The 27,936-nt window shown below is 35.7% G+C and overlaps 3 protein-coding genes across 5 annotated transcripts; all 3 read left to right on the forward strand.

Annotated features, from left to right (window-relative positions):
• Positions 1-9,537: 9,537 nt before the first annotated feature.
• Positions 9,538-15,609, forward strand: LOC103331399 (protein NRT1/ PTR FAMILY 7.3-like). 2 transcript variants are annotated; one of them, XM_008234019.3, is made up of 5 exons: positions 9,538-9,696; positions 10,909-11,035; positions 11,761-11,978; positions 13,536-14,098; positions 14,358-15,609. In XM_008234019.3, exons 1-5 carry the CDS (start codon positions 9,658-9,660, stop codon positions 15,232-15,234), a joined length of 1,824 nt encoding a protein of 607 aa, XP_008232241.2. In that variant the 5' UTR covers positions 9,538-9,657; the 3' UTR covers positions 15,235-15,609. The 2 variants fall into 2 exon arrangements, with proteins under 2 accessions (XP_008232241.2, XP_088909382.1); XM_089053256.1 differs by lacking the exon at positions 9,538-9,696 and adding an exon at positions 10,127-10,174.
• Positions 15,610-17,237: 1,628 nt separating this feature from the next.
• LOC103331400 (uncharacterized) lies at positions 17,238-20,319 on the forward strand. Of its 2 annotated transcripts, XM_008234020.3 has the most exons (6): positions 17,238-17,372; positions 17,488-17,770; positions 17,857-17,973; positions 18,314-18,348; positions 19,531-19,631; positions 19,998-20,319. In XM_008234020.3, the coding sequence occupies exons 2-6, from the start codon at positions 17,604-17,606 to the stop codon at positions 20,082-20,084; spliced, it is 507 nt and encodes a 168-aa protein (XP_008232242.2). In that variant the 5' UTR covers positions 17,238-17,372; positions 17,488-17,603; the 3' UTR covers positions 20,085-20,319. The 2 variants fall into 2 exon arrangements, with proteins under 2 accessions (XP_008232242.2, XP_088909383.1); XM_089053257.1 differs by lacking the exon at positions 17,238-17,372 and having other exon boundaries at positions 17,414-17,770.
• Positions 20,320-21,028: 709 nt separating this feature from the next.
• Positions 21,029-27,914, forward strand: LOC148917100 (ribose-phosphate pyrophosphokinase 1). The gene is made up of 9 exons (XM_089053385.1): positions 21,029-21,363; positions 21,599-21,778; positions 22,143-22,391; positions 23,175-23,318; positions 23,608-23,775; positions 25,214-25,283; positions 26,289-26,370; positions 26,960-27,119; positions 27,497-27,914. The coding sequence occupies exons 1-9, from the start codon at positions 21,247-21,249 to the stop codon at positions 27,533-27,535; spliced, it is 1,209 nt and encodes a 402-aa protein (XP_088909511.1). The 5' UTR covers positions 21,029-21,246; the 3' UTR covers positions 27,536-27,914.
• The last annotated feature ends 22 nt before the right edge of the window (positions 27,915-27,936 follow it).

The raw sequence follows: 27,936 nt of genomic DNA on the forward strand, positions 1-27,936 counted from the left end.
TCCCTTAATAACCTTAAGCTTTTGTTGCAAACTCATATAGTTTTTATGTTGTAGACCACTCCATCTGACACATCCACTCTAGCTGGTGATCCAAACACCCTAAAGCAAATATCCAAGCCTCCAAGGCATGTGCAAAAAGGGAAGCCAAAACCAAGTAAGAAAGGACATGCCATTTCTGCAGCACAACCAGCCTTCCCTTCATGTCCTCATGCATCAATTTCTGTTTCAACTGCAGGATCAAATGTTGTGCATTGAAGCTGACTGAAAGAGCTATTTGATGATTTTGGTTTGATTTGTTAGACTGGCAGTTTGTGATTAGGAGGTTTTTGTTTTTGATAAATAGGTTTTTTATTTTGGTTTGATTTGTTAGATTGGCAGTTCTTGTATAACTTAAGTGCTGACTTTTTTTTATGGATGTAATGGCATTCACATAAGTCTCAACCACTGTGAATGCAAATACATCCACTGAAGATGATGTTTTGGAATGAATTTGAATGAACATGAAATATGTACGATATGCAATGTTATTATCTGGCTATTTTGAGCCCATTTTGAATGCAGAATTTTCTGAGTTTTACAGCCACTTTGCTTCATTATTTTGGTCATTCTAGCAGGCTGTTCCAGGATGCATCCATTTTTGTTTGTATGTACATGAATTGAATTATTTTTGCCATTCCATTTTTCTGTTCCAGGTGCATCCATTTTTGTACAATTGGCATGAATAGAAAAAAAATTTACCTTCACACATTTTCTACAATTGGCTTTCCCTGCTACATTATTTTTGCCATTCCATTTTCTACAAATTTTGTCATTCCATTCACTTCATCAACTTACAAAAAGTCAGCAATTAAGCCCTTAAGCCTTACCCCTAAAACCCTAAAACCCTATAACCCTATAACCCTAAACCCTTACATAACAATTAAACCATTACAAAATGCTACTAACAACCCAACACTTACTAAATCACAGAAAATACTCTAACCAACCCACAAGCAATACATTCATTCAATGGCAGAAGCTAATTCCAAGCTCCTCTTTTTGTTCACTCCACATCCAGACATCCCTCCCAAAATGATGCTTGCAAATAGAACCCACGAAGCCACCAACAACACCCAAACGACCTTTTCTCTTTGTCTTGCCTTTGCCACTGACTTCTCCAGCTTATTCCGTGATTTTAGAAGCCTAGGAATCACTGCCTTATTCACACATGGCGGATCAAACCATGCCCGAATTGACAACCCTTAAAACCCTTCTTAGTCTCACGTACCTTTGCTTTGCACACATGGAAATCACCTCCCGGATTGAATCTCTGTCCAAGAGGTTCGAATTGTAGCAGCCTTTCCGCACCAACACATCGGCGCCTCTTCATTCATTTCGCCCAATAATCGGATCCTCTTCGTCGTTTCCCTCCACTTTGTTCCTCGCTCCTTTGCTCCGAAAACACGAATCCAATCAATCTGATTTTGTTCGATTTTTCAAAACTTGGTAATCGAAGCCTTTGAACTCGTTTTTGTTTTTGTTTCCGAAATTGCCCATCGTCTCGTCTCTTTCTAATTGCTATTTGGTTATTAGGTGGGTCCCACGATTGCCACGTCAGCATTTAACGGCTGACTTTGACTGTCAATGTAACGGCTGATGTCAATTGCTACTATTTCGAAATGTTGGGTACGAAATTGATGAAAATGAAACCTTGGGGCCCATTTCGATATTGACACTAAACCTCCAGGGACTAAAGTGTAGTTAATCCAAATTTTTTTACAAAGAATGTAATGCCCATATTGGCATGTTTAGGCCATCTCCAACCATATTGGGGCTAAACTCAAATTTCTATCCTCCAAAATACAACTATTCATGTATCTTCAAGACTCAAATTTTTTTTTTCTCTAACCTTGCAGACTCATAATTTGAGTCGCAAGTTTATTAAATTGTTTAAGAATTATTAACCTCTAAATTTTTTTTCTCGTTAATTTTTCTTGACATTATTTTTGTTTCAACATTCATGATTTAATTTTCTAAACATTTTTACCTAAAAAAATTAAAATTCTAAAACATAATAGAATTTCACTTAAAAATAAAAACAAGTACAACAACATTTTTTTCATGGACTTTGAAAGTAAAAACAAGTAGCACACAATTTATATTAAAAATAATGGAACCACACGATTTTTTTAAAAGCTGCAGCAATCCCTGGAGTTGCTACTTTTGCGTATGCCCGGAATAATTCGAACCCTTTATTGAAGCCATTGCCATAATTTTCTTCCATTTTTACTTTTACTTTTACTTCATTGGATTCATTTATCATCATTCAATAATATTCTGAACTTTTGCCACCTCCACTTGTGTTCTTCAATTATTTTCTGAACCCTTTCCCATCTCTATTGTCTTGTTTCAATCATGTTCTGAACCATTGCTCAACTTTGTCTATCTCACTTTATTAGATTCCCTTATCTTTCCCTATCTTTTCCAATCTTCATTCAATTATTTTTTGAATCATTTCCCATCTTGTCTTGTTTCAATCATATTCTGAACCATTGCTCATCTTTGTTCATCCCACTTTATTGGATTCCCTTATCTTTCCCTATCTTTTCCTATCTTCATTGAATTATTTTCAAATATGTAGTTCATCTCATTTTCTTGTCTATTTAAGAAGTGTTATTCTACCGAATTGACCACATAATCTCCTTCAATCTCATTCTTCTTCTTACAATGAATTCACATGGGAATGCTATACAAAATTTATGATTATGATGATGATGACCTTCATCAACAGAGGGTTGCAATAGCCGTTTAATACCATACGTTTTTATTGGAGCAATATGCTCAACAATCCAAACATAGTGGTTCTGTTGTAGGCCGTTAATACAAGAATCGGAAGAGAGAAAAACATCATAAGAGTCTCATGGAGGACTACTTTATCCCCCAGTGGACTTTTGCATATGGTTCCGCATGAGAAAAGAGTTTCTCAATCGCATCTTGAATGATATTGTTGCACATAAGCCATACTTTACCCATAAGATAGACGCTTATGGACAACAAAGTCTATCTCAAGAGCAGAAGCTAACGGCCATTATTCGAATGCTCGCATATGGAGGCTCGGCAGACTCCACCAACGAGTACTGTAGATTGGGTGAATCTATAGCCCTTTAATGTTTGAGAAAGTTTTGTTTCATTATTGAAGCCGTGTATATGGCCAGTGGTACCTCCATTCTCTAAATCCGGCCGACCTTTACAGGCTTTTGCACAAGGCTAGTCACAGAGGATTCCTAGGCATGTTAGGCGGTCTTTGACTGCATGCATTGGGAATGGAAGAACTGTTCCACTGCTTGTTCAGGCCAATTTACCAGCTACAAGCATAAGCCAACTGTCGTTCTAGAGGCAGTGGCCTCGTATGACACTTGGATATGGCATGCCTTTTTTGGAGTCGCCGGATCGAACAACGATATCAACGTCCTAGCTTGTTCCCCGTTGTTCAATGACATAGTCAATGGAGTGTCTCCCCATATCCAATATGTTGTCAGTGGAAATGAATACAATCTGGGTTATTACTTGGTTGATGGTATCTACTCTCATTGGGCTACATTGGTTAAGATGATTTCCCAACCGTATAATCCGAAAAAAAAAAAGACTATTTGCCCAAAAACAATAGGCTTATAGGAAGGATATTGAGCCCGATATAGTGCTAATGGGCTAGGGCAGCTGGCTCAAGCCGGACTTTATGAAAATCCTTGTCCTTTTCTTTTTAAGGCTTATTTATTGTTTCATCCTTTGGAACAGACACACGGTCTTACTTTAAACTATCAAACTAAAATTTTCTCATTTAACCCCATGAATCTCTAAAAATTGCTGAAATTTTCTCATTGTAACACTTTCATCTATTTCCATCCACAAAACCGTTAAATGTGATGACATGGCATGGACATTCTAGTAATTTTAGTTCCTTATCTTCCCTATTCTCTCTCTCCCTTAGTCCCTCTACCTTTCTCTCTTCTCTCCTCTTGGACCCAACCAACATCGCACCCACCCCCACCCCTACCCCTCTCCTTTCTCCTATCTTCTCTCTTCTCTCCCCTCCCCTCGCCAAACCCAATCCCCACCCCAAACCTAACCTCCATGGAATTACTCAACACACCTAAACCACCACCACTCAATTTTTTTTTTTAAAATCTCCTCGACAATCACTCCCTATATTTCCCTCTTAACAGAGACAATGAGAGAGAGAGAGAGAGAGAGAGAGAGAGAGAGAGAGAGAGGCACGAAGAAGAGATAAGAGATAAGAGGGGAATGGGTGGGGTGCGAAGGGGGTTAGGTGAGGGAGGAGAGAGAGGCAGAGAGGAGATAAAATAGATAGCTAAAACTACTAGAATGCTTGTGCCATGTCAGCACCCTTAACGGTTTTGTGGACGGCAATGGACAAAAGTGGCAAAGTGAGAAAATTTTAGCAACTTTTAGAGATTTTGGGGGTTAAGTGAGAAAATTTCAGTTTAAGGGGGTAAAGTGAGACTAAATGTCCGTTTTAGAGGGTGAAACAATAAATAAGCCTTTTTTTAAATATAACAAAATAATCAACCATTTAATTAATCACTATAGCAAATTCATCATGAAAATTAGCCAAGGAGGACCAAAACTACAAATTTGTTGAAATTACAAGCATAAGAATTAAAGTGGAGGAGTCCAAAGTAAAGACTACTCTACACCAAGAAACAAAAAAATAAATGTAACTCCACCAAAATTGATAGGGCCTCACGAACCCTAGACACAACAAATTTCCAATGCTGAATCATAATTTCGGCATAGTCAAATCCCAAGATTATCAAATCTTGAGAGTGATTATCACTTGAATTCATATATTAAAGTCAAAATATGGTTATCCAAGACAAGACAGCTAATGGAAAGGTCATCAAACAAGTTTGAAAATCTGCAATCAAATTTGATTAAATTCAACTTGCTGACACAACACCTGGACCCAACACCAAAAAGCAAAAACAATAACAATAACAAATAAAAAATCTATAGAAAGAAGATGTATATTGGCTCCTGCTTATTCATAAGCTGATTAATCTTTATCATGTTAAAAAAGTGATAAGCAACAAGCAACATGTTGCAATAGGAAAGAGCCGTGACTGAATTTCATAGCAGCAGCTGCTTTTCACATTCACTTATTACAAAAGCGAATCTGGACTTCAAGTCTAACCCTATACACAGCTAGGGTTTAGCTTTGAAAATTATGTATGAAAATGACTGGTTGAATGTGATTAGAGAAAAAAATATAGAAAATTTGTAGCTTTAAGCATGACATTGACTTTAAGTTGTCTCCTTGGACACAAGCCACCCACCACCATGGATCCACTTGAGCACTTGTAATATTTAAAACATGTGTTTTGATCTGAAAAAAATATCGCAACTTGCTCGATCTGGTATAGTTTACTTCAAAGTTTGTCAAATTCGTGTGGAGTTATGCACCGGATAAAGTAGGAAAAAGTTGTTCGAGTTCCACATTAGAATACATGGAATGTGTCATATAAAGGAATTTTATTTGGGTACCCATCATGATCCGCTCTATTAAAATATAAGCTCTCTATTTAAATACAAGGTTTTAAAGATGACATATACGTATGTGACTTCGCCATCTACTCGGGGTTAAAAATCCCTACAAGACTATCGTGTATCAAAGGGATTTGAACTTATCATTTCAATTATAAGAAAAGAAATATTATTAGATAAAGAGGTAGTTGGTGTATAAGGCGACGATGGAAGAAATTAAAACATTTCAATATGATAAGAAATAACTAGTCGATTAAGGTTTTGAGCACTCAAAATTTCATGTAAACAAGGTTTAAGGGAAACCAGGAAAAAAGGGAACAACTTGCCCATGTTTCTTATTTTAATTTTATTATGATGTTTAAAAAAAATCAAAAAAATTGATAAGGTTACAGGTGTACCCAAAACCAATTCAAACAATTATTGGTTCTTAATTACAGAAATACTTTGAAATTGCTTGACGTATAAGTTATATCTTATAAATCATGTAAAACAAGTTTATTAATGCCTCAAATCATACGTATTAACTAATTACTTGCTCTAATGATACTGCTTTTCTTAGTGTTATAGAAGAAGTTTCAAAGTTGAATCCCACGACCCGACCCAAAGTCCTGTAAGTACACCTGGCCTTAACATGCCAGTACCTTGACTAGAATTTAAGCTGTTTTTAGGTGACTAATTTTTCTTGATAATCTATTGATGCATGCATCCTCAAGAATTAATGAAGATTAATCCGGTGTTTAAAAATCAGATTACTTTTTCCCCCTCTTTATTTAGAACTTTCTGGTGTGGCCCTCAAACCAGAATGTCCATGTACTCTGAACCACTACTTTTAAGCTTGAGTGGGCAATTTTTAGCATAGAAATTTATTTATCCACTACACCCAATAATTCTATTCTAATAAATAAATAATATAATAATTTAAAACAGAACATAATTGGAGAAAAAAATGTATTTGTTCAGGCCAAATCTACTGGCTGCAAAATGAAGTCCACATGACCCAAAAAATTCCTCATTATTCACTCCAATTATCTTCTCTCTTTTTTTAATCCAAGATGGTGACATTTTTAATTAATTTTGTCCTATTTTTCCCTTATTCAACCCCATTTTCATTCTCATTCGTTGATATTAGGATCGGTCGTCCATCCTTTAAAATTCGGGATAAGTCCAAAATTAATAAGAAATAAAAGTTGGATTTAATCTTTGCATTTATTGTCATTCATATAAATCCTCTGACTTTTCTGCCAAAATAGGATTACATTCCTTTTTTGTATTTTCTGATGTAGATTTATTTATTTTTTAATATAAAAAAATTAACTGTTTACTTCAATTAATGTCTCACAAATATCTTACCATACTTTTATCACTACCATCTCCATGGCCAAAACCTTTTAAAAAAACTTTGCTATTACCTAGAATAAAAATATCGGCCATGTAGATAATATCAGTCCTTAAATTTACAGATATATCAACCCGTATTTTGATATTAATCGTGACTACCAATTTGTCCAGGGTTAGCACATGGCTAGGTTAATTAGAGTTTATTTTGGTTAGATTTAATTTAATTAGGGACTTAAAACACTTACTAACGTTGGGGGGGTGTCATCCTTACTTGTTCTTCCTCTTCTTTATTTTGGATCAATATTAATGAAAATCTTGAATACGAGGTGAAATTACTTCACTTTCACTATCAGTATCGGTGACTTAGAAAAATACAGGGACGGTCCAGGGTTATGACTATAGCACTACATTGGGTATTTTTTTCAGCCCAAAATATCTAATACAGCCCCACCCAAGCCTACTCCTAACACCCCTTCAAATAAGGTAGTTTATCCCATTTTGAAATCATGGATCCGTCTATATATATATATATATATATATATATTCCATTGAGGGATCCTTCAAATAACTTATTTGAGGGACATCCTTGTAGGAAGCACTCCGTATTGTATTTCACTAATCCAAACGTCTATTTTGTAGATACTCATTCAAAGATCATCTCTACAAAAAAATCACTTGAATCTAATATCATTTGACCACTCAATTGAATTATTGAAATTTTAGTACTTTCTTAAAGCACTGTATTCATTGATTTTGTAGGATACAATTGGATATTAAAACGGTTTCTAATTTGTCTAAATTTTTGCAAGGATGATCTATGAATGTAGAATTAAAAAATAGATGGTTTCAATCGTTGAAAAATATATTTGTAGGGAACCCTGAAGGGTGTCTCTCAAATAAAATTATTTAAAGAATCTTTCAATAGAAGGAGACTATATATATATATATATATATATATATATATATACAATCCCCTTCTATTGAGGGATCCCTCAAATAATTTTATTTGAGGGACGCCCTTTAGGGTACCCTACAATTTTTTTTCCAATGATCCAAACCATCTATTTTTTAGGTCCTCATTCATAGATCATCCTTAGAAAAACTTAGACAAATCGGAAACCGTTTCGACATCCAATTGGGTCCTACAAAATCAATGAACACGAGTGCTTCAAGAAAGTACTAAAATTTCAATAACTCAATTGAATGGTCAAATGATATCGGATTCAAGTGATTTTTTGTAGAGATGATCTTTGAATGTGTATCTACAAAATAGATAGTTTGGATTAGTGAAATACAATCCGAGTAGGCCTATAGGTGTCCTCAATAAGCTTATTTGAGGATCCTCACTCTCAGATATATATATATATATATATATATATATATATATATACAAATTTCTTTCTATTTATGATCCTCAAATAATTTTATTTGAGGGACGCCCTTTAGGGTACCCTACAATTTTTTTCTTAATGATCCAAACCATCTATTTCTTAGGTTTTCATTCATAGATGATCCTTACAAAAAATTAGATAAATCTGAAATCATTTCGACATCCAATTGTGTCTTACAAAATCAATGAATACGGTGCTCCAAGAAAGTACTAAAATTTCAATAACTCAATTTAGTGGTCGAATGATATCGGATTCAAGTGATTTTTTGTAGAGATGATCTTTGAATGAGTATCTACAAAATAGACGGTTTGGATTAGTGAAATACAATCCGGAGTGGGGCCTATAAGGGGTGTTCATCAAATAAACTTATTTGAGGATCCTCAATAACTCCTCGATATATATATATATATATATATATATATTATATAGGGAGTTTCACTAAAACACCCAAAATGGAGGTTGAAATTATAAAAAAACTCAACACCCAAAACACTTTATAAACACACCCAAAACCCATCATTACACACACTCAAAACCCATTTATAAACACACCCAAAAAGTTGACTTTGGGGTTGATTTTGGGTGTGTTTCTATGTTTAAATAAGACTTGGGTTTTTTTATAAATACATGTCTAGGATTGAGTTTATTTATAAATTTCTCTATTATATATAAAAAATAGGGTTCATTGGAAGATATTTTCATAATTGGCTACTCTCCATTTTCCTTTAAGTCGGGCCTTACATATGTTTTACGGTCAAATTAAGTCCTCAAAAGAAGCCAAAAAGAAGTGGACAATCACGCATAATATCATATATGTTTGTTGGCCCATCAAACTCACAAAAAGAAACCACATACAAAAAAACAAAATGGAACACCCAAACTTTGGTGAAAAACAGTCGTGCAGAAAATTAACAATTCATAAAAAACAGTACAGGCATGTTTCAAACACGTCGATATCAAAGACAGCCTCACGTGAAAATGATGTGTTGTGTTGTGTTGTGCTGTGATGAGGAGGATGACTGTATCCAACAATGTCACGCTTCTTTTTACCCTAAAGCTTGAGCCCGTCTTTTCTATTTAGACCAGTCCAATCCAATCCATTTCCATGTTTCCTTCCTGTACATTTCCTTTTCACCTACTTGGTCGACCAATTTTCCTGTGAACAGCTGGGGCTCTTTGTCTTAGTTTCCACGTACCTTTCCACATGTAATCCTAGCCGTTCATGTAATCTTGCCATCCTCTATATATATCCCCCCACTCCTACTTCCTCCTCACCTTCGAACAAACACTTCATCTTATTGTTCCTCCAATATATTTGATTCTCTCTCTCTCTCTCTCTCTCTCTCTCTCTCTCATCGTTTTGCTCCTTGAAGCTTTAGCCAAATAAATGGCAATGGCCTGCTTGAATGTTTGCAAAGATGACCAGGTTAGTGAATATATACCATATATTATATATATTAAAGATATATATATATATATATGTTACCTTGCATATCTCTGTGTGGTGCATGCAGCAGTTGTGTGTGTGAAAACACGTGTATATAAAGATCAAAGATCTTAATTTATATATAATACTTCTGTAAGATTCACTTGTGTAAGAAGCTGTAATGTAAAACGAAAGTGCACTGACGACAAAGATATCAGAAAAAACAATTTTTATGCGAAGCCCAGCACTACAAGCCCTAATTAGCCTATAAGGAACGAAATGGAGAAGGAATCCTACTTCCTCCCTACAATAAGATCTTGTCATCCTCTGTACTTCCTACCTTCGAACAAATCTTCTTGTTCCACACTCTCTCTCTCTCTCTCTCTCTCTCTCACACACACACACACACACACACACACACATCTTTTTGCTCCTCCTTTTGGTTATGCCATGCTTAAATGTTTGCAAAGATGACCAGGTTAGTGAATATTACCGCATATGATGATTTCTGACGAGTGATGTTACATGTATCACGAAATTGATGACTAACATGTATATTAATTGAGGCATGGACATCGTATATACGGCAACTCGTTGCGATGTCCTGACCACTGGACGAAAGGGACCAAAAAGCCATTCTTCATATACCTCAGCTCCGAGAATAGAAGCGGATCGTTATATACGGCAACTCGTTGAAGTTTTGCATGCTTCTATGATCAGTGGGTAGTGAATGATATTCTAGCCTCTAGGAGTGAGAGGGCAGATGGTTCCAAAAAAAGGAATAAAGATCTTAATCATATATAATACTCTGTAAGATTCACTTGGTAAGATATGGAGTACTAGTGTAAAACGAAAGTGCACTCGTGACTTGGATATCACTGAATTCAAATTGTATTTGAAGACTAAAATGACACGGTGCATTATTCATGAGTGCTAAGATACAGATATTACCTTTTCCTTTTCCAAATTGGTATATTAATTACCTTTTGTTGATGTTTTGAGGCATGAATAATTTGCTAACAACTATGAAATAATTGAAATTCTACGTGATAATTTAACAATAAAACATGTCAAATTGTAACACCATTGGAATTTGGTCATCGGGATTTTAGCGGGGTGCGTATCAAAATCATTGATTTGAACATAAATAAATATTGCATTTAGATGGATAATTTATAGCGCTAACTTATCGTCACAAATTCAAAATTTCAGGAATATGTTGAGGAAAAGAACCAAAAGATCAAAGAAGTTTGTACCCTAGATGGAACCACTGATTGGTACGGTCGCCCTGCAGTCCGAGGGAGAACTGGAACATGGGTTGCTGCAACTCTCATATTAGGTATTTAACCCTATCCTTAACTATACTAATTAGCAACACGATTAGTTTAACTATCTATTTTGCTTTATCTTGTTCTGAGTTAGTTGTTTGGATGAAAGACGATCATGTTTGGTTGTCTTCCATTTTAAACGATGATGTAATATTTTCTTAATTAATACAATTTATGAGGTTTCTATAAAAGAAAATTGAACTTCATGTATTTCTGAAGTAATTTTATTTTCTGATTAGTTGGACCACCAAAATCATGTGATACTTTTTTGAGGTCTTTTTCTTTTCCTTTCTAATGATGTGATACTTATGATTTATAATAGATGACTTTAGCTAAAATAAAATCAACCATAGCTGGTTTTTTTGACTTCTAAGCACAACTAGTTTGCCCAAATGGTCCAAGGAGAAGGGTAGGGGATGGAGAAATTTATGTGTTATGATCACACCGCCACGTGTTCTCTTGTCAACGGAGTACAATGTCATGTATCGTTCTTCTTCTATATGTGGCCAGCATATTATTATGTGACCATAGCCTGCTCTCCATTATTAATCAATAAGTGCTTATAATCATCATTTTAAAAAAAAGCACACAAATTGATTTATGTCTAATCATCTACTAATTATGATCAACCACCCTAAACAATTGGTTAATTATTGCGTATCAGAATCAGCTTCTTTTTTATTTTATTTTATTTTAAATTTTAAATTCCGTAATCTGATCATGATCTGATCATCAGTGAATCAAGGGCTGGCAACGCTGGCATTCTTTGGAGTAGGAGTGAACTTGGTGTTGATGTTGACGAGGGTGCTGGGCCAAGACAACGCAGAGGCTGCAAATAATGTCAGCAAATGGACTGGAACTGTTTACCTCTTCTCTCTTCTTGGCGCTTTCCTCAGTGATTCCTACTGGGGGAGGTACAAGACTTGTGCTGTCTTTCAACTTATTTTTGTCATTGTAAGTTAATTGCTATACTTGCCATTCAAAAATACTATTCATCATGTTTTTCTGATTTTTATTAAAAATTAACGTGCTTCACAAAAAAAAAACACTTGGAATTGCTTTATAGAATCACTTACGGAGAGAATCATCTCCCACGTGCTTCTTCATATAATTACTTTAAGTGATTTTAAGCGATTATAGGGAGAATCACCTCCAATGTGTTTCTCCATAAATTTATTTAAAACCACTTAACATGATTATATGAAGAAGTGATTCTTCATAGAAGCGATTATTAGTCTATCCAGAATCACACTCTTCGAAGCTTTTATGATCCAGAAGTATTTTTAAACTTTTCTACCGAATACTATATAGTGCTTTTAGCCTTTTAAGATGCCGTGCCCAACGAGCCCTCAATCTCAAATATTTGTATGGAATATATTTATTCTCTGTGAATAAGAAGGATCACATGGTTTATTGAAAAATAATAATAATAAAGATTGGTGTGACTCCCTCTTTTCTCTTCTTGGCGCTTTCCTCAGTGACTCCAACTGGGGGAGGTACAAGACTTGTGTCTTTCATAACGTACATCATATGATTATATTTTTCTGTTTTATGGCCAGTTACTCCTCGAAGCTTTTATGATACAAAAGCATTTTTAATTTTTTTTGCCAAATAAGTGCTTTCAGCCTTTTAAGATGCCGTGCCGAACAAGCTCTCAATCTCAAATATTTGTATGGAATATTTTTATTTTCTGTGAATAATAGGGATCACATGGTTTATTGAAAAATAATAATAATAATAAAGATTGGTGTGACTACCTCCTCTCTTCTTGGCGCTTTCCTCAGTCACTCACTGACCCCTACTGGGGTAGGTAGAAGACTTGTGCTGTCTTTCATTATGTACCTCATATGATCATATTTTTCTGTTTTACGGCAAGTTTGGAGTTTGCTTTTGTAGGACCCACTTTTGCTTATAAATGCTTTTATTGGAATTGCTTTTATTTGAAGAACGTCAAAAATTTTATAAAAAATCAAAGTGCTTGTTTGAAAAAACACTTGAAAGATGAGAATTATTCTAAAACTAAGATTAACTACATCTTTCACAAAGATGAGATTCACTTGCATATAAGTGGTAGAAATAATTTATACCTTAGCGGAGCCACTCTTAGGCCTGGAGTGGCCCTGGCCACCCATAATTTTATCTCTCCTCTATTATATTATATATAACATATAGAATTTGTAATAAATAACTTATAATTTAAGTTATAGTTCTCTCTGAAACAAATTAAACATGACTAAATTATAAATATTTAACTCTAAACATGTAATTATTGAATACTTAGATGTTTTATATATTTGTATATATTTTCTACTTCGGCCCCCTTAACTTTACAATTCTAGCTTCGCCCTGCCCTTGTGATTAAAAAATAAATAAAATTCAACTCTATAGATTGTCTTCTCTTTCCTCTTCTTTAGGTATATTGTGTTCAACATTATCTATATTTTTCTTGCAAGTATATACTCATGTAAATTTGTTTGTTTGTTTGTTCTTTTTTTTTTTTTTTTTCCACAGGGTTTGTCGATGTTATCACTATCGACCTACATATTCTTACTCAAGCCGAAAGGCTGCGGTGATAAAAATACTCCATGTGGAGACCACTCAGCCTTTGTAATCGGATTGTTCTACATCTCTATATACCTTATTGCCCTAGGAAATGGAGGCTACCAACCTAACATAGCTACATTTGGGGCGGACCAGTTTGATGACCAAGGGGACCCCAAAGAAGGGCAGTCAAAGATAGCCTTCTTTAGCTACTTCTACTTGGCTTTAAATCTTGGCTCTCTCTTTTCAAACACAATCTTGGGCTACTTTGAGGATAAAGGAATGTGGACTCTAGGGTTTTGGGCATCCACTGGCTCTGCTGCCATTGCATTGGTCCTGTTTCTTTGTGGTACTCCAAGGTACAGGCATTTCAAGCCTCAGGGCAACCCTCTCTCTAGGTTTTGCCGGGTGATGGTTGCTGCAACAAGAAAATGGAAGGTTGAGATGATGCCAAGTGGGGAGGATTTGTACGAGGAAGATGGGAAGGAATGCTCTCCAAATGATAGGAACATAGTTCACACCCATGGATTCAAGTAAGTTCATATGCTTTTCTAGAATTTTTTATTTTTAGGAACAAATTATGTTTTTAATAGATAACATCAATAGTCACACGAATGTGTGCGGGACTGCTTTTGTATGAAACACTTTTATGCTATACTGTTTTTATTAAAACCACGCAAAAAAAAAAAAAAAATCACTAAAATACCAAAAGAACTCCAAATATAGGTCTCTTAATTCAGTAATTTTAATAAGTGCTAAACAAAATCCATATGTTTTGATCATTTTCACCAGATTCTTGGATAGAGCAGCAGTCATCACATCAAAGGAGATGAACGAAATGGACAAGGGAGCTCACAATCCATGGCGCCTCTGCACAGTGACACAAGTAGAAGAAGTGAAATGCATACTGAGGCTCCTCCCAATTTGGTTGTGCACAATACTTTACTCTGTAGTTTTCACTCAAATGGCATCACTCTTTGTAGAACAAGGTGCCTCAATGAAGACCACCGTTTCAGGGTTCCACATTCCCCCAGCCAGCATGTCAAGCTTCGACATTCTCAGCGTAGCGGCTTTTATCTTCATCTCCAGGCGGTTTCTCGATCCGCTTTTTGGCAGGCTTAGAAAGAAAAAACTCACTGAGCTTCAAAGGATGGGGATTGGTCTTGTCATTGCAATCATGGCAATGGTTTCAGCTGGAGTTGTGGAGGTGTTCAGGTTAAAATATGCAGTCAAAGAATGCAACAATTGTGAAAATCCAAGCTCATTGAGCATATTTTGGCAAGTTCCTCAGTTTGTGCTTGTAGGAGCATCAGAAGTGTTCATGTATGTTGGTCAATTGGAGTTCTTCAATGGACAAGCACCTGATGGGTTGAAGAGCTTTGGGAGTGCACTTTGCATGACTTCAATATCACTTGGGAACTATGTGAGTAGCTTGCTTGTTACAATTGTGATGAAAGTTTCTACTAGAGATGAAATGCCAGGATGGATCCCTGGAAACCTAAACAAGGGTCATTTGGATAGATTCTACTTTCTCTTGGCAGCTTTGACAACGGCTGATCTTTTGGTGTATATATTATGTGCCAAGTGGTACAAGTATATCGAGTTTGAAGCAAAGGGTGGAAATGACAATGGCGTGCACAATATTGGGCAACCTGAACTTGGAGTCTGATAAATTGATTTGGTTTCATCAATTTTCGCTCGGGTTTGGTGGAATGATGCTACGTCGGGTAATAAATAGAGGGTCTGAGAAGAGGTAAAGATTATTGTATGTGCCGGTTATATATTTTTGACAAAATGCATAGTGGTCTTAGTGTGGAGTCGGTCTCATGATGTTGTGAGAGAGATCATACATAGGCGGGTGAATTCTTAGGGACATGGTTCTAGTAGAGTTGCAATGATACTGGAGAAATGCCTTTTTCATTTCTCCATGTTGAGCACAAGGTGTTTCAAACAATAATATGTAAAATATAATTTAATCTTTCATATATATATATATATATAATGTACTCTACTATGTGTAACACAATGTCTTTCCTTGCTTCAAGTTTGCATGTGGTACACTTGGTCTTCCTTATTTATTTTTCTATTTAAACAAAAAAGTGGTGCTATTCTCACCCTCATTCTTATTTTCTAACCACTTCTTTTATTAAAATTGAATTAGAATTTCGTTATGTTATAAAATTACCTAAATAGACATTCCTCTATTTAGATGAGGAAAAATAACTCAAAATTTAGCTAAAAGTTTGGAATTTAAGAGGAGAAATTGACAATTCACTTGTTTGGCAACTTAAGCACAAAATTTATTAAATGACGGCGGAAAAAGTCGTGGAAATTGGGGCATCAAATTCCCGAGTTTAATTTCCACCAAAATAGGCCTTATTTCACAATTTTCATAGTGTCATTTACAAAATTCGACATACATAAATCCAAATACTGAAATCTTCAATTGCTAGAAATTGAAATGATGGAAATCTAAATTCCATCATTTTAAAATTCTATGTAATTTTCAATTCCTTCATCCACACAAAGGGATGATAGAAAATTACTAGCAATCCATCTAACAGCCCCGCCCTCTCAGGTGTGTAGGTTGTATGACTGCATAGGGCCCCAAGCAAAAGGCCTCCAAAGGAAGATATAAGCCAACAATTAACGAGTCTGTGTAAGTTGAGCTAGAAGTATAGGTGAAAAAAAATAAAAAATGCGCGGAAGGGTTTCGAACTTAGAAACCAAAGAATATAATAACATAAACAAATTATGAACCCAAACCATATTTGGAGAATTCTAAACCCCAACATGTAAGATGGTTTTAGGTCAAAAACCAACTCTATGACATGGTAAACAGAGAAGTTTAAAAAACTCAACTCCAATTGCAATTTTGAATTAGGCCAATTAGGCCATCTTCAACCATGTTGGGGCTAAACTCAAATTTTCACCCTTCAAAATACAACTATTCATGTATTTTCATGACTCAAATTTTTTTTTCCCTCAAACCTTGCAGACTTATAATTTGAGTCCGCAACTTTATTAAATTATTTAAGAATGATTAACCCCTAAATTTTTTTTTCTTGTTGAATTTTTCTCAACATTATTTTTATTTCAACACTCGTGATTTAATTTTCTAAACATTTTTACCTAAAAAAATTAAAATCCAAAACATAATAGAATTTCACTTTTAATAAAAAAAAACGGCAAATCAGATTTGTTTTGAAATATAGCATTGCCCAACAAGATTGAAATGTGCGCCAGCTTTATTTGCATGCCCAAACAGAAATGTCAGCGGGCCCAGCAATGTTGGTCAGCACGTGTGGGCTTCCAGCCAAGAAAAAAAAAAGATTTTGGGCCCACAAAAAATATGAGTCTAGGCAATATTGGGACTGGAATTCCACCCCAAATTTGAGATTTCTCAAATTTCCACCCCCAAAATACATGGGTTGGAGAAGTTTTTTAGACTTAAAACTCAAAAATTGAGTTTCCACCCTTTGGGTTGGAGATGGTCTTAATGTGTCTACTTTCTTGCATTCGAGTTCAAATTCCCATTCTTCTAAATTAGAGTAATGCACCGTATGGATGGTGTTGAAGCTTTGAGATGATAGTGGTCCGTGACCCGAGTCGTCTCACCTTGGATCTAGTTTTTGGGCCCCCTGAAGGTTGCTAAATCTACCTGAAGTGGACTAAAGACTGACCTGCGAGCTCTGGGCCAAATGAACCGGCCCGTGACCCCTGCTGTTGTATATTCCCACCGTTGGGCTCTATGGCAACCTCTACGATGCTTTGCTACCAGTCATCCAACCAATAAAAATCATCAAGGTAAGAACCGCTTCAACATTTTTTAGATTTGAACTCAACACATGTTTAATTTTTCATCTTCTTTGATTCCCTCTTGAATTTTTCAGCTAAAACTAATTTCTTTGATGAATTTCAGAGATTTTGATTTCTGGGTCTTTTTAGAACTCCATGTTTGAATAGTGCATATGTGAATTAACACATACAAAGCAAAGCAAACCAACCCATTTCATTGCCACACAGAGAGAGGCATAAATGGGGACGAGAGCAAGACTGCCAAACCTCATTCGGAGCCTCCAAAAGGAAGCCCAGCCAAAACCCACATACCAACAATCGCTGCCTTCGCTTAGACGCGCCTTCTCTCTCTACGATCAGATCAATCTCATTGACAACGTCCCTAATGACCAGCTTCGATTTCAACGGTATTCTCCTGCTGTGTCTTCTTTCTTTGGTTTTTGGCTCTTCCACAACTACCACTAATTACCATTTTGCCACTCTCTGTGTGAAGGTACACGGACTCAGGGTTCACAGTGAATGGGGTGGACTATGAAGGAAGCTTGCTTTGTGTTGGAAACATGTTGATGTCTTGGGCTCCCAAGAAATTCTCTGAAATCACTCCTGATAGGTGTTTACTCTATCATTCTTTCTTTCTCTTGTTTGTTCTTAGTAAAAATATTTACTTAAAGAATAATATTTAGAACATGTGAAGGATATGGCTCAAGGTTGTTATTAGCATTTCAATTTTATTTTTCTTTCTTTTATTGAGAAAACTGCACCCCAAAAAATCGAAGTGGATGTTTAAATTATTGTTCTAGTTTTCCATCCATACATGATACATGTATATATGCATCTGTGTACATTTATGTATGAATGCATGAAATTGTTTTAGTTACTAGAACTGTGGAACATGTTAATTGTGAGGCAGAAGTAACTGACAATTTAATGGATTTTATGCTGTGATTCAGCCTGTCCATCTTCCAAACCGTGCGACCTGTGCCAGGTAAATTTCAAATTGCATTTGAATCCTGTTATGCTTCATATGTACCTTGTTTTAGGTTGTCCCCCGCAGATTATTCTGAATAGACATATAGACAATTTAGAGGGGCAAATTTCCTTTCTACAAGTAGCTTAAATGTTTCAATTTAAGATATCATCTCAGTTTTCTTATATTCAATCCTGGATTGTGGTTTTTAGCTTTGTTTTCCAATTTTGTTTAACATCATTCGACTCTAAGGAGTCTGATCTTTTCTGTCTGTATTTGGTAAGGAGGATTGCTTATCCTTCTTTTTATCAATACAATGTTTCTATTAAAAAAAATTGTTTAAAAATCCTAGGGAACCCAGCTAATAATCATATACGGATCATTAGGAAAACATTTATTCAGTACAAGGTCATGACTCATAAGTACATTCTGCATAAGTACAAAGTCATAAGTGCAGAAACTAGCTTTCTCATTCATTTGAGTTGTTTGGCTTTATTCCCAATATATTGGGCAGATATCCAGTTTAAAAGAAAATGTGATTTTTGATACAGCTTTGATCATGCTTCATACTGTGCTACTAGTCTATGTGACATGCTTTAGAGCCTCTTCATGCATACTTCTAAGTTCAGCTCCTTTCTCATCTGCAAAAACAAAACAATTTAAGGAGAGAGGAAGGTAGGATGCCTTACCGTTCCCGTCTCCCTTTTGAGAAATATAATTGGTGTGTAGATGCGAAGATGAAGGTGAAGGGATGTTAGGAAACTAATTGAGAAGATGATGGGAAAACAAATTTAACGAAATAACATTTTAGAAACTGGAAACACAAATGGTGTAGTTTTGTGAAGTCCTATCATATCTGAGGATAATGGTAATGACCTGGTGAAAGCAGAGACAGTAGCACATCCCTACTATCCTCCTTTCTCCATATCACTTCACAAATGCAGAAATGAATGACTGGTCTTGATCTAGTTGTTCTGTAAAAAATTCGACCCAAAAAAAAAAGTTGTACTGTAAATTTGTGTCCCCAAGTAAATAATGACTAATGACAACACGTGTGTTAATAGCTTTTAGATCGCATCACAATCACTGGAAATATGATAACTGGGTTTACTCTTTATTCTGAAATTTAGCTTCTTTCAGCTACAGTTTAAATGATAAGTTCTGTTGTAGCAGTATTGACCGCTTCTTTTGAAATTTCAGAGATTTTGATTCTTGGCTGTGGGAGGTACATTGAACCTGTAAGTCCTGAACTACAACGCTTCATCCGGTCTACTGGAATGAAATTAGAAGCCATTGACTCGGTATACTTCGTTGTTACTTTTTTTTCTTTTCTGTGACTTCATTATTTCTTGCATTATGCTTGTCATGGTCATGTAGTGTTTGGATTCATCTGACAAATAAATGACCAACATAGTTTTCTAAGCAAAGCCAATATCACCTCAGATGTTGTAGTAACTATGTTGTGTCCACCTTGTCCATGACCACAACCAAATACTACAGCCCCCAGAAGCGTCTTGCTTCCTGAAATATATGGGTGCTTATAATTCACTCTCTGTGATAACTTTTTTATTTGCATTAAACTTAGGTGGTGCTCCAGTTGGAATGGGCTTTGGTATCAATGGTGATTCTACTACCAAATTCATAATACTTGTCTTCCTTTGTTTCAGAAAAATGCTGTATCAACCTACAATATACTCAATGAGGAAGGGAGGATTGTGGCTGCTGCGCTTTTACCGTATGGGATTTTGTCATGATTGCTGGACTTACCGCAGGATGCTTGCTCACTGCATCCTTTTAGTGACCATCAATCTCTTGACCACAAGGTGCATTGAGCCTAAAGTAAATGCCTCCATTGATTTGGAAGCAGTCTGTCTGTCGCATGTGTAACTGTGAAGCGTTTTTCTACTTTTCCTCTTAAATTTATCATGAAGAAGTAACAAATTTTGAAGAGCAACTTCGATAATACTTTCGGAGTTATTTTTCCTTCAACATATGTGCGTTGCATCCTCATCATACTACTATACAAATCTATAGAATAACGATATTTATTTATTTAAATTTGAAAGTTTCATCTTTTATAACTTAAAAATCCTAAGCTAGATTGATTGATAAATTGGGTAAACGTAACTGAATTCAAACTTCCTTACCTTTCAACTTACACAACTTAGACAACTTAACTCCCTAATGTAATTGCCAATAGTATCTAGCCGAGTTGAAAAGAGTCTTCACTTGCAGCCAGTAGTTTGCGTTCAAATTCCTATGACACATTGATAGTATGTGTGTGAGACTTGGTGTGAAGCCTAAGGAGGAAAAATCAATGTGGTAGATGAACAGGAAGCTCCTAAGAACCCCAACGATCAAATGGGAGTTTTTAAGAACTCGCTCCCTAGTCACGCTCTGGTCTCAACATGCTGGGCCGAGGAAGTGTTCTCATAGATATGCCACATTGTTCACTTGATGTTCTAAGCTAAATTGTACAAATTATCCATGTGAGCCATATGTCACTATTGCTCATGTGATGGAAAAAAACTCTCAACAATCCTCGTGATTAAGTTTTCACTACGCGAATACACGGATGTTAGACAAGGTGCCTATAAATGTGGTCTTCCTAATCTTTTTGGGTATAAAAGGAAATTAACTAAAAAAAAGAAATATTAAAGATGGAATTTTGTCATAATCCGTACGAAATGTTAATGGTGCCAACTAACACCGTTTCTTCTACTACCTGAACTACATCCCGCGCCACTGGAAACAGCTGAGAAATACCAAACTCTCCACCACCAGTCTCCGCCAATTATGAGCTCTCTAAACCTTCAATAAAATCCCAAACCTCCAAAACCCTAAACCCTCATTCAGACTCTCTCTCTCTCTCTCTCTCTCTCTCTCTCTCTAGAACTGATTGCTACTCTCAAAGAAATGACTTCGCTGCTTCACTCAGCTTCGCCATCCTCTCTCGCTTCTCGCGAATCTCTACGCACTCGCACTTTTCTCCCTAACCGGTCTTGCTCTCGAATCGCAGCCCCAAACGGCGTGGTAAGCCACTACAAAGCTTTCTTTTCTTTCTTGTTTTCTTTCTTTTTCCAGGATAAGCTTTCATTTCATTTCTTTCATTATATTATTTTCTATGTCTAGAATTCTTTTCTTTATTTCGAATAATTAGTTTCAATTTGAGCGTTCGAGTCTGAAAATAGGAGGTTTTCCCTCTTTATCAGTTCAATTTTTTTGTCAATATGATTAAAATTTGTTTATTCTGAATAATGTATTGTAGAGGTGTAATGTGGGAGAGCCTTTGAAATATGCAAATGGTAAGCCATCCACTCCACTCTTGAAGACTGAAGAAATGGCGCCCAACTTTTTGGCCACGGAAAAGCATTTGGTGAATGCAACTACCAAGAACGATACCAGACTCAGGATATTTTCCGGCACTGCAAACCCTGCGCTTTCTCAGGTATTCATTTAAACAAATTTACCATTTATGTTTATTAATATTTGTTTTCATATGGTGATTTGTTATTCAAAGTGGAGAAACTCTCTTGATCTTATCTTTCGCTCTTTGGCAGACCGGGAAAAGTTTTCCTGTCTTTCTTTGTTTTTTGAGAAAACATTTCCTGAGGTACAATCTAAAGAAATGCTCATATTTCCAAGGAATTTTTCCATTCAAACAAACATCAAATTGTTTATTTATTTATTAATAATTTAAGAAACTTCTGCATGGAACTATTTTCAGCTACAACAAATAGAGCCATAATGTATTGTAAACATATAAATCCTTTGATTGCAGAATGTCTGATGTACTTTTGTGTTTTTGATAGGAAATTGCTTGCAACATGGGTCTGGAACTTGGAAAGATTAAGATAAAACGCTTTGCTGATGGAGAGATATATGTTCAGTTGCAAGAAAGTGTGAGAGGGTGTGATGTATATCTTGTGCAACCCACATGCCCTCCTGCAAATGAAAACCTTATGGAGCTTCTGATAATGATTGATGCCTGTCGGAGGGCGTCAGCCAAGAATATTACTGCTGTGATTCCATATTTTGGATATGCCAGGGCTGATAGAAAGGTAACTTCATAATATTATATATTGAGCATAAAAAGATATGAGGTTCTGGGAATGATTGATGCATGTTGTCCTAGACTCCTAATACAAATTTGACTAAATTTCTTTATGAAGAGTTATTGCATTAAATATCATCCATCAGTCTCAAATAGTCTCCATTTGCTGGAGGTCATGAGTTTAAGTCTGATGGACGGCAATTGTTGAATAAAAAGAATTATCATAGATGAGCTGGAATTAATTGTGTTTTTCCTATGGTAGATTGAGGAACTTCGTACAAATAAGTTGGTATTGGAGTCTGGGCTTTAAAATTTTATTGTTGATAACCTGAAACTTGTCCCTCAACTAATTGCTTGTAATTATCGTACCTTCTTCAGGTTTAACTTTACTCCCCATAACATTTTTGGTCAATCATCTGTTGTGATTTATGATGTAGAGAATTAATTTATCTATGTGTATCTTAAGTTTGTAGATATACGAGGGAAACTTAAGATAGATTCCTTAAATCGGGTTTGTTTACATCCATTAAGAAATTTCAGCCCATTAGCATTAAGATTGAGACTGAATATAATTTATACGCGAATTATTTCAGGAAATAGGTTGGGCTATTACATAGGATCATGAATAGTCAGAAGTTTAGATTCCTGAGTTAATAACATATGTGCAAATGCATTATGTGGCAAATCCCACAATGCTTAGCTGATTTTAGTTGAAATTGGGATGTAAGGGTTGAACCAGTTTTAAGTTCAAGTTTGTTTTACTTATTATCTTGAATGGTGTTTGTTCCAGACTCAAGGGCGTGAATCTATTGCAGCCAAACTTGTTGCAAATTTGATTACAGAAGCAGGTGCAAATCGTGTTCTTGCATGTGATCTTCATTCTGGGCAGTCTATGGGATATTTTGATATTCCTGTGGATCATGTATATGGCCAGGTAATAGACCTGTAATAATTTGGTTTCTTTTGTTTCATTGTTCACAGACCAGGGTGTTGGACTCTTACAAGAATGCTATTTGGCCACCTGAAATGAAATAAAGTTGAATTGACATGAAATTTAAAATTGGCTGAAAGCGATATTTCTATCTCAACATCTTTTAAGAAAGCAATGCTACAATTATATTAATAAGATTCTAAGTAGCATTAATTTTGGAGTTCTAATTTTTGGACATTTCCTCTTATGTATTCACCTTTTTTATATGTAATTTTCCTTTATGTATATCCAGCCTGTGATCCTTGATTACCTCGCCAGCAAGACTATATGCTCTGATGATTTGGTAGTGGTCTCACCAGATGTTGGGGGTGTTGCTAGAGCTCGTGCATTTGCAAAAAAATTATCTGACGCTCCCCTAGCCATTGTTGATAAAAGACGACATGGGCACAATGTGGCAGAGGTACGAACTATTCAGATGAAGTTGTTACAGTTACCTCCTATAATTTTCTTGTTCTCACAATATCTTGAAGTGACACATGAAATTGTTGCAAAGATAAATCTTTGTGAAACCTCATCGTATATCAAGCTTAGATAAGCTGATGCAGACTACGAGGGACCAAGTTTATCTGATGATGTTGCACAAGAAATGAAAACTTAACAATTATATATTTTGAGGCCAAATGTGATCACAGATAAGCACACTTGAGTTACCAAGTCATGATTTTGAAGTCTTGTAACAAGTGAAAGCGATGATTTTTCTCTGATTTTATTTGTTCTTTCTAGAGTCCGAAGTTAGATATTACAAGTGCAATGACTCTTTAAACTTTTTCATCATAACTTATAAATGTTATAGGTAATAGTAATTGTTTCTTCATAATATGCATATTCTATAATTATTTGGAGTTTTAGATATTTGGTTCTTTTGTGACAATTTTTCTATAGATCTTTGCACGTTATCCCAACTAATGAAATCATCCTTCCTCCTTTCATCACTCTCCTACACAAGGATCTACAAATAGACATGAAATAGGTAGCCTGCTACTTAGTACCGATTGCATCCATTTTCCATTTTCCTACTCGACATCAAATTATTAACATGAACATAAAAGGGGAAAAGGAGATCCAGCTGGCTAGGCTTTCTAAATGCGCCAAAACTCCCTTTTGGTCTTCATTAATTTTTACTGAAGATTTAACTGATTTCAGTTTCAGGCACTCACCGATCAATGACTACCACCTGCTTCCAATTATTCTCGCAAACATTAATCAATGTTTTCTATCCAGCTCAAAAATAAATCTGAAAAGCTATTATAATAACTCAAAAATTAACTGAGCTAAATATCCATTGATCGACAACCTCCATCTCCTTCCAAAATCTTTTCTATCCAGCTCAAGATCTAGGAAATCCCAATCAATGGTTCTACGCTTTTCTGAAATCAATCTTAAAAACTACCGCTCCTTGTTTCTCAGTTGATACTCCTTGACCTTTTCATTTGTAACGTCACCCTATTTTATCTGAGATATGAATCTTTTTGTTAACTTAAGACCTCCTATTGTTGTTCTAACTGTTGTTTAGCTCTGAGTCAAGACATGTCCATTGTCACTACTTCACCTTGAAAAATATGGTTACTTGATTGCATTTCTACCATCTCTACCCAGCCATTAAACTTCCTCCACCCCCTTGCAAGGTATTACAATTTTTCTCAGAACAATCCCTGTGCTCTGTTTCTCAGAAGTCTTGATGTTTAAGAATGACACACACACCCTTTCTTTCTGTTTTCTTTTCTTCTTCCATCATTCACCTATGCATAAGTTTTACTTTTTAAGTCTTTTTTTTTTTTTATAGTTCCATACGGAAACATATATTGCAACTCATTTCTATAACATGAACTACTTTGCAGGTGATGAATTTGATAGGTGACGTGAAGGGAAAAGTAGCAGTTATGGTGGATGACATGATTGACACAGCTGGTTAGTTTGTACATGCTCTAATATGTTTTATAACATAGAACATAAATAGTACCTTTGAAGAAAATTATATAAAATAACATAGAACATTAAATACTGATGTTGAGCCTAGCTCATGATGGTAAAGCTATATTCTGGAGAAATGATAATCAACGTAGTTAATTGAGAGAGGTGGATTTTAGTGCAAAAAGAAGGATCTTGCCTATTGACGCAAATGTCATGGGAAGGGAAGTCATCATTAGCATAGTTAAATTAGAAATAGGGGTTTCAAAAGAAAGGACAACTATGTCTCAACCTGTAAATAATAGTATAGCTCTTCTGTAGGTGTAAACAATTTTTCTTAACCCCAGGAAACAATTTTCCTTTTTGATGGAGAGACTTGATTCATGTGTAGAGCCTTCAAATGCTTCTTGAAAGCTTGGAGAAGTGGGTTATTCCTCATTTGATAGTCTTTTAGGTGGGTTTAAGATGTAATTGTGCCAAAGCCTACACATGGGAGTTATCTGACAGACCTGGAAATCAAATCGTGCAGAGATGCTAAGGACAGCTGTCCCTGTGTGCGACTGCTCAATTTTGACTGTCTGTGCATTCCACGCTTCAGTGGGGCCCATACTGAGACCACCAGTGTGAAATGTACCTGGAGTTCTTAAAAAAAAAATGTACCTGGAGTCAGTCAATATGCAGTTCTTAGAGTTCTTCCAAATCGAGTTATTAATATACAATTTGTACTTCCAATTAGTGCATCAGTTGTTAACTATGCATTAGTGAAAACGCAAAAAATCTTCTTGTATATTCTAGTTTTAGGGAATCGTAAGTTTGTCCATGCAACCTCTAATTCTGTTACAATTTTAGCTACAATTGCCACAAATTATTTTAGTTCACTGTCATGGTTTTTGAATTGATTTATGTTCTCATAATTATTTCTTATGTTCTCAACTAGTCTTTGCAGTTATATCCTTCGTTGTTATTCTTGCAACAAAGTATTATTGTTTGGCTTGTGGCATATAGGGACTATCACGAAGGGTGCAGCTTTACTACATCAAGAGGGCGCCAGGGAAGTCTATGCCTGCAGTACACATGCGGTTTTTAGGTATGTTGAATTTATCTGGTGCATGAATCTCCACTTTCACTCTTTTGGTATGACATATAGAGAATTTTTTTTAAGCAAAGGTTGTGATCTTGACAATATCCACTGGTGCCAACAACCATTAGTTCTTTTTTGTTAATCTTATATGGTACATATTGACTTGAATGTGAGAGAGAGTGCCTTTATCGTAAAGGTATGGCTTGCCCAAAGCGACCTGATGGTCGAAGGAACACCCTCTGTTGAAAGTATAAACAAAGGTGTGAATGTGTATCTTGCCATCCTCTGTTTCAACAATTAGGTGAAAGGATCCAATAAAGTATCTGCAGATTTGATATATGATTGTCATTTCTAGTTGATTGACATTTAAGGAATGAGTTCTAGTCAAAGCCTTTGTTTTGTTGATACCTCCTTTCTGCATGAATCTAATCATGACTTTTGCTATTGTTATAAGCCATAGTGATGTTCTGCATCACATAGTCACCGTTTACAATAGCATGCTGGAATATTCCATTTAGTATTTAGAATCCCATTTAGTATTTATGCATTCTTTATTGCTTACATGAATATTTACTTTCGCTTTTCCTTTTTGCAGCCCTCCTGCTATAGAGAGGCTGTCTAGTGGTTTGTTTCAAGAGGTGATCATAACAAATACCATTCCAGTGTCAGAGCAGAATTATTTTCCCCAGCTAACTGTCTTGTCAGTAGCAAATCTTCTGGGCGAGACCATATGGCGTGTTCATGATGACTGCTCTGTGAGTAGCATATTTAAGTAAAATTGGTTTAATATTGATAATGAATGAAATTAGTTCATTCCACACTGTTACATAAACAAATTCAATTGATTTGTTTGTTCTACATTCAACTGGTGAAATGGATCCTATTGAAATAGAATCAGTACCAAAGGGGAAAAAATGTCCTGTACCATCCAATTCTCTGACGGATATCTCGTGTGTCTATGCTCCATGTTCTGAAGCATATGCTTCTACTTCTATACTTCCCTTTGAGTTCTATTAATATACTCGATTACCCTCTTAGTTTTTATAGGAGAGGAATTAAATGTTTTCATAGCTTTTACCATTTAACTCCGGAAAGCAATTCTGAGAGTTGTTTCATTCTGAATTTTTGTCAGGGTGTCCTTGAACCCTTTTCCACCTTGGGCATTGATTGATCAAATTCATGTCGGCGGTGCGCCTCCCAGCTTCTGTTAGACTGTTACTGCCAAATAGCTACCTTGTCGGAAACAAGATTGTCAATAGAAAAATAAAAGTATTATTTTTCCAGATAGAGGCCCTGCTTTATAGGTTGTTGTTTCGAAACTTTGTACAATCGGAAGTTGATTGGAAGACACTTATCAGCGCTTGAATTGAACCCCTCCTAGGGCATCATTGAATCTCATTTCCCTTTTTTCTCCCTTTAGAGGAAAATGTTTGGTGAACTATATTACGTAATCAGCATTGTTGTATGATATCACTGTTTTGTCCTTGTAAGCTCCCATTTTGTCAAGTAATCAATCATATTATTGCTTGCGTTTTGTTTTTCTCATTCAATCATTACTATCTTAATATGGCT

The sequence above is a fragment of the Prunus mume genome, linkage group LG5 (genome assembly GCF_029339155.1).
Source record: "Prunus mume cultivar Tortuosa linkage group LG5, ASM2933915v1, whole genome shotgun sequence".
Taxonomy (NCBI): Eukaryota; Viridiplantae; Streptophyta; class Magnoliopsida; order Rosales; family Rosaceae; genus Prunus; species Prunus mume.

Bases quoted from the DNA above. Each gene is read 5' to 3' on its own strand.
- LOC103331399 (XM_008234019.3), top strand. From the start codon at position 9,658: ATGGCAATGGCCTGCTTGAATGTTTGCAAAGATGACCAG. The intron at 11,036-11,760 runs GTATTTAACCCT...TCTGATCATCAG, and splicing joins TGCTGCAACTCTCATATTAG to TGAATCAAGGGCTGGCAACG. The intron at 11,979-13,535 runs GTAAGTTAATTG...TTTTTTCCACAG, and splicing joins TTCAACTTATTTTTGTCATT to GGTTTGTCGATGTTATCACT.
- LOC103331400 (XM_008234020.3), top strand. From the start codon at position 17,604: ATGGGGACGAGAGCAAGACTGCCAAACCTCATTCGGAGCCTCCAAAAG. The intron at 17,771-17,856 runs GTATTCTCCTGC...CTCTGTGTGAAG, and splicing joins GACCAGCTTCGATTTCAACG to GTACACGGACTCAGGGTTCA. The intron at 18,349-19,530 runs GTAAATTTCAAA...TTGAAATTTCAG, and splicing joins AACCGTGCGACCTGTGCCAG to AGATTTTGATTCTTGGCTGT.
- LOC148917100 (XM_089053385.1), top strand. From the start codon at position 21,247: ATGACTTCGCTGCTTCACTCAGCTTCGCCATCCTCTCTCGCTTCTCGC. The intron at 23,319-23,607 runs GTAATAGACCTG...ATGTATATCCAG, and splicing joins TGGATCATGTATATGGCCAG to CCTGTGATCCTTGATTACCT. The intron at 23,776-25,213 runs GTACGAACTATT...ACTACTTTGCAG, and splicing joins ATGGGCACAATGTGGCAGAG to GTGATGAATTTGATAGGTGA.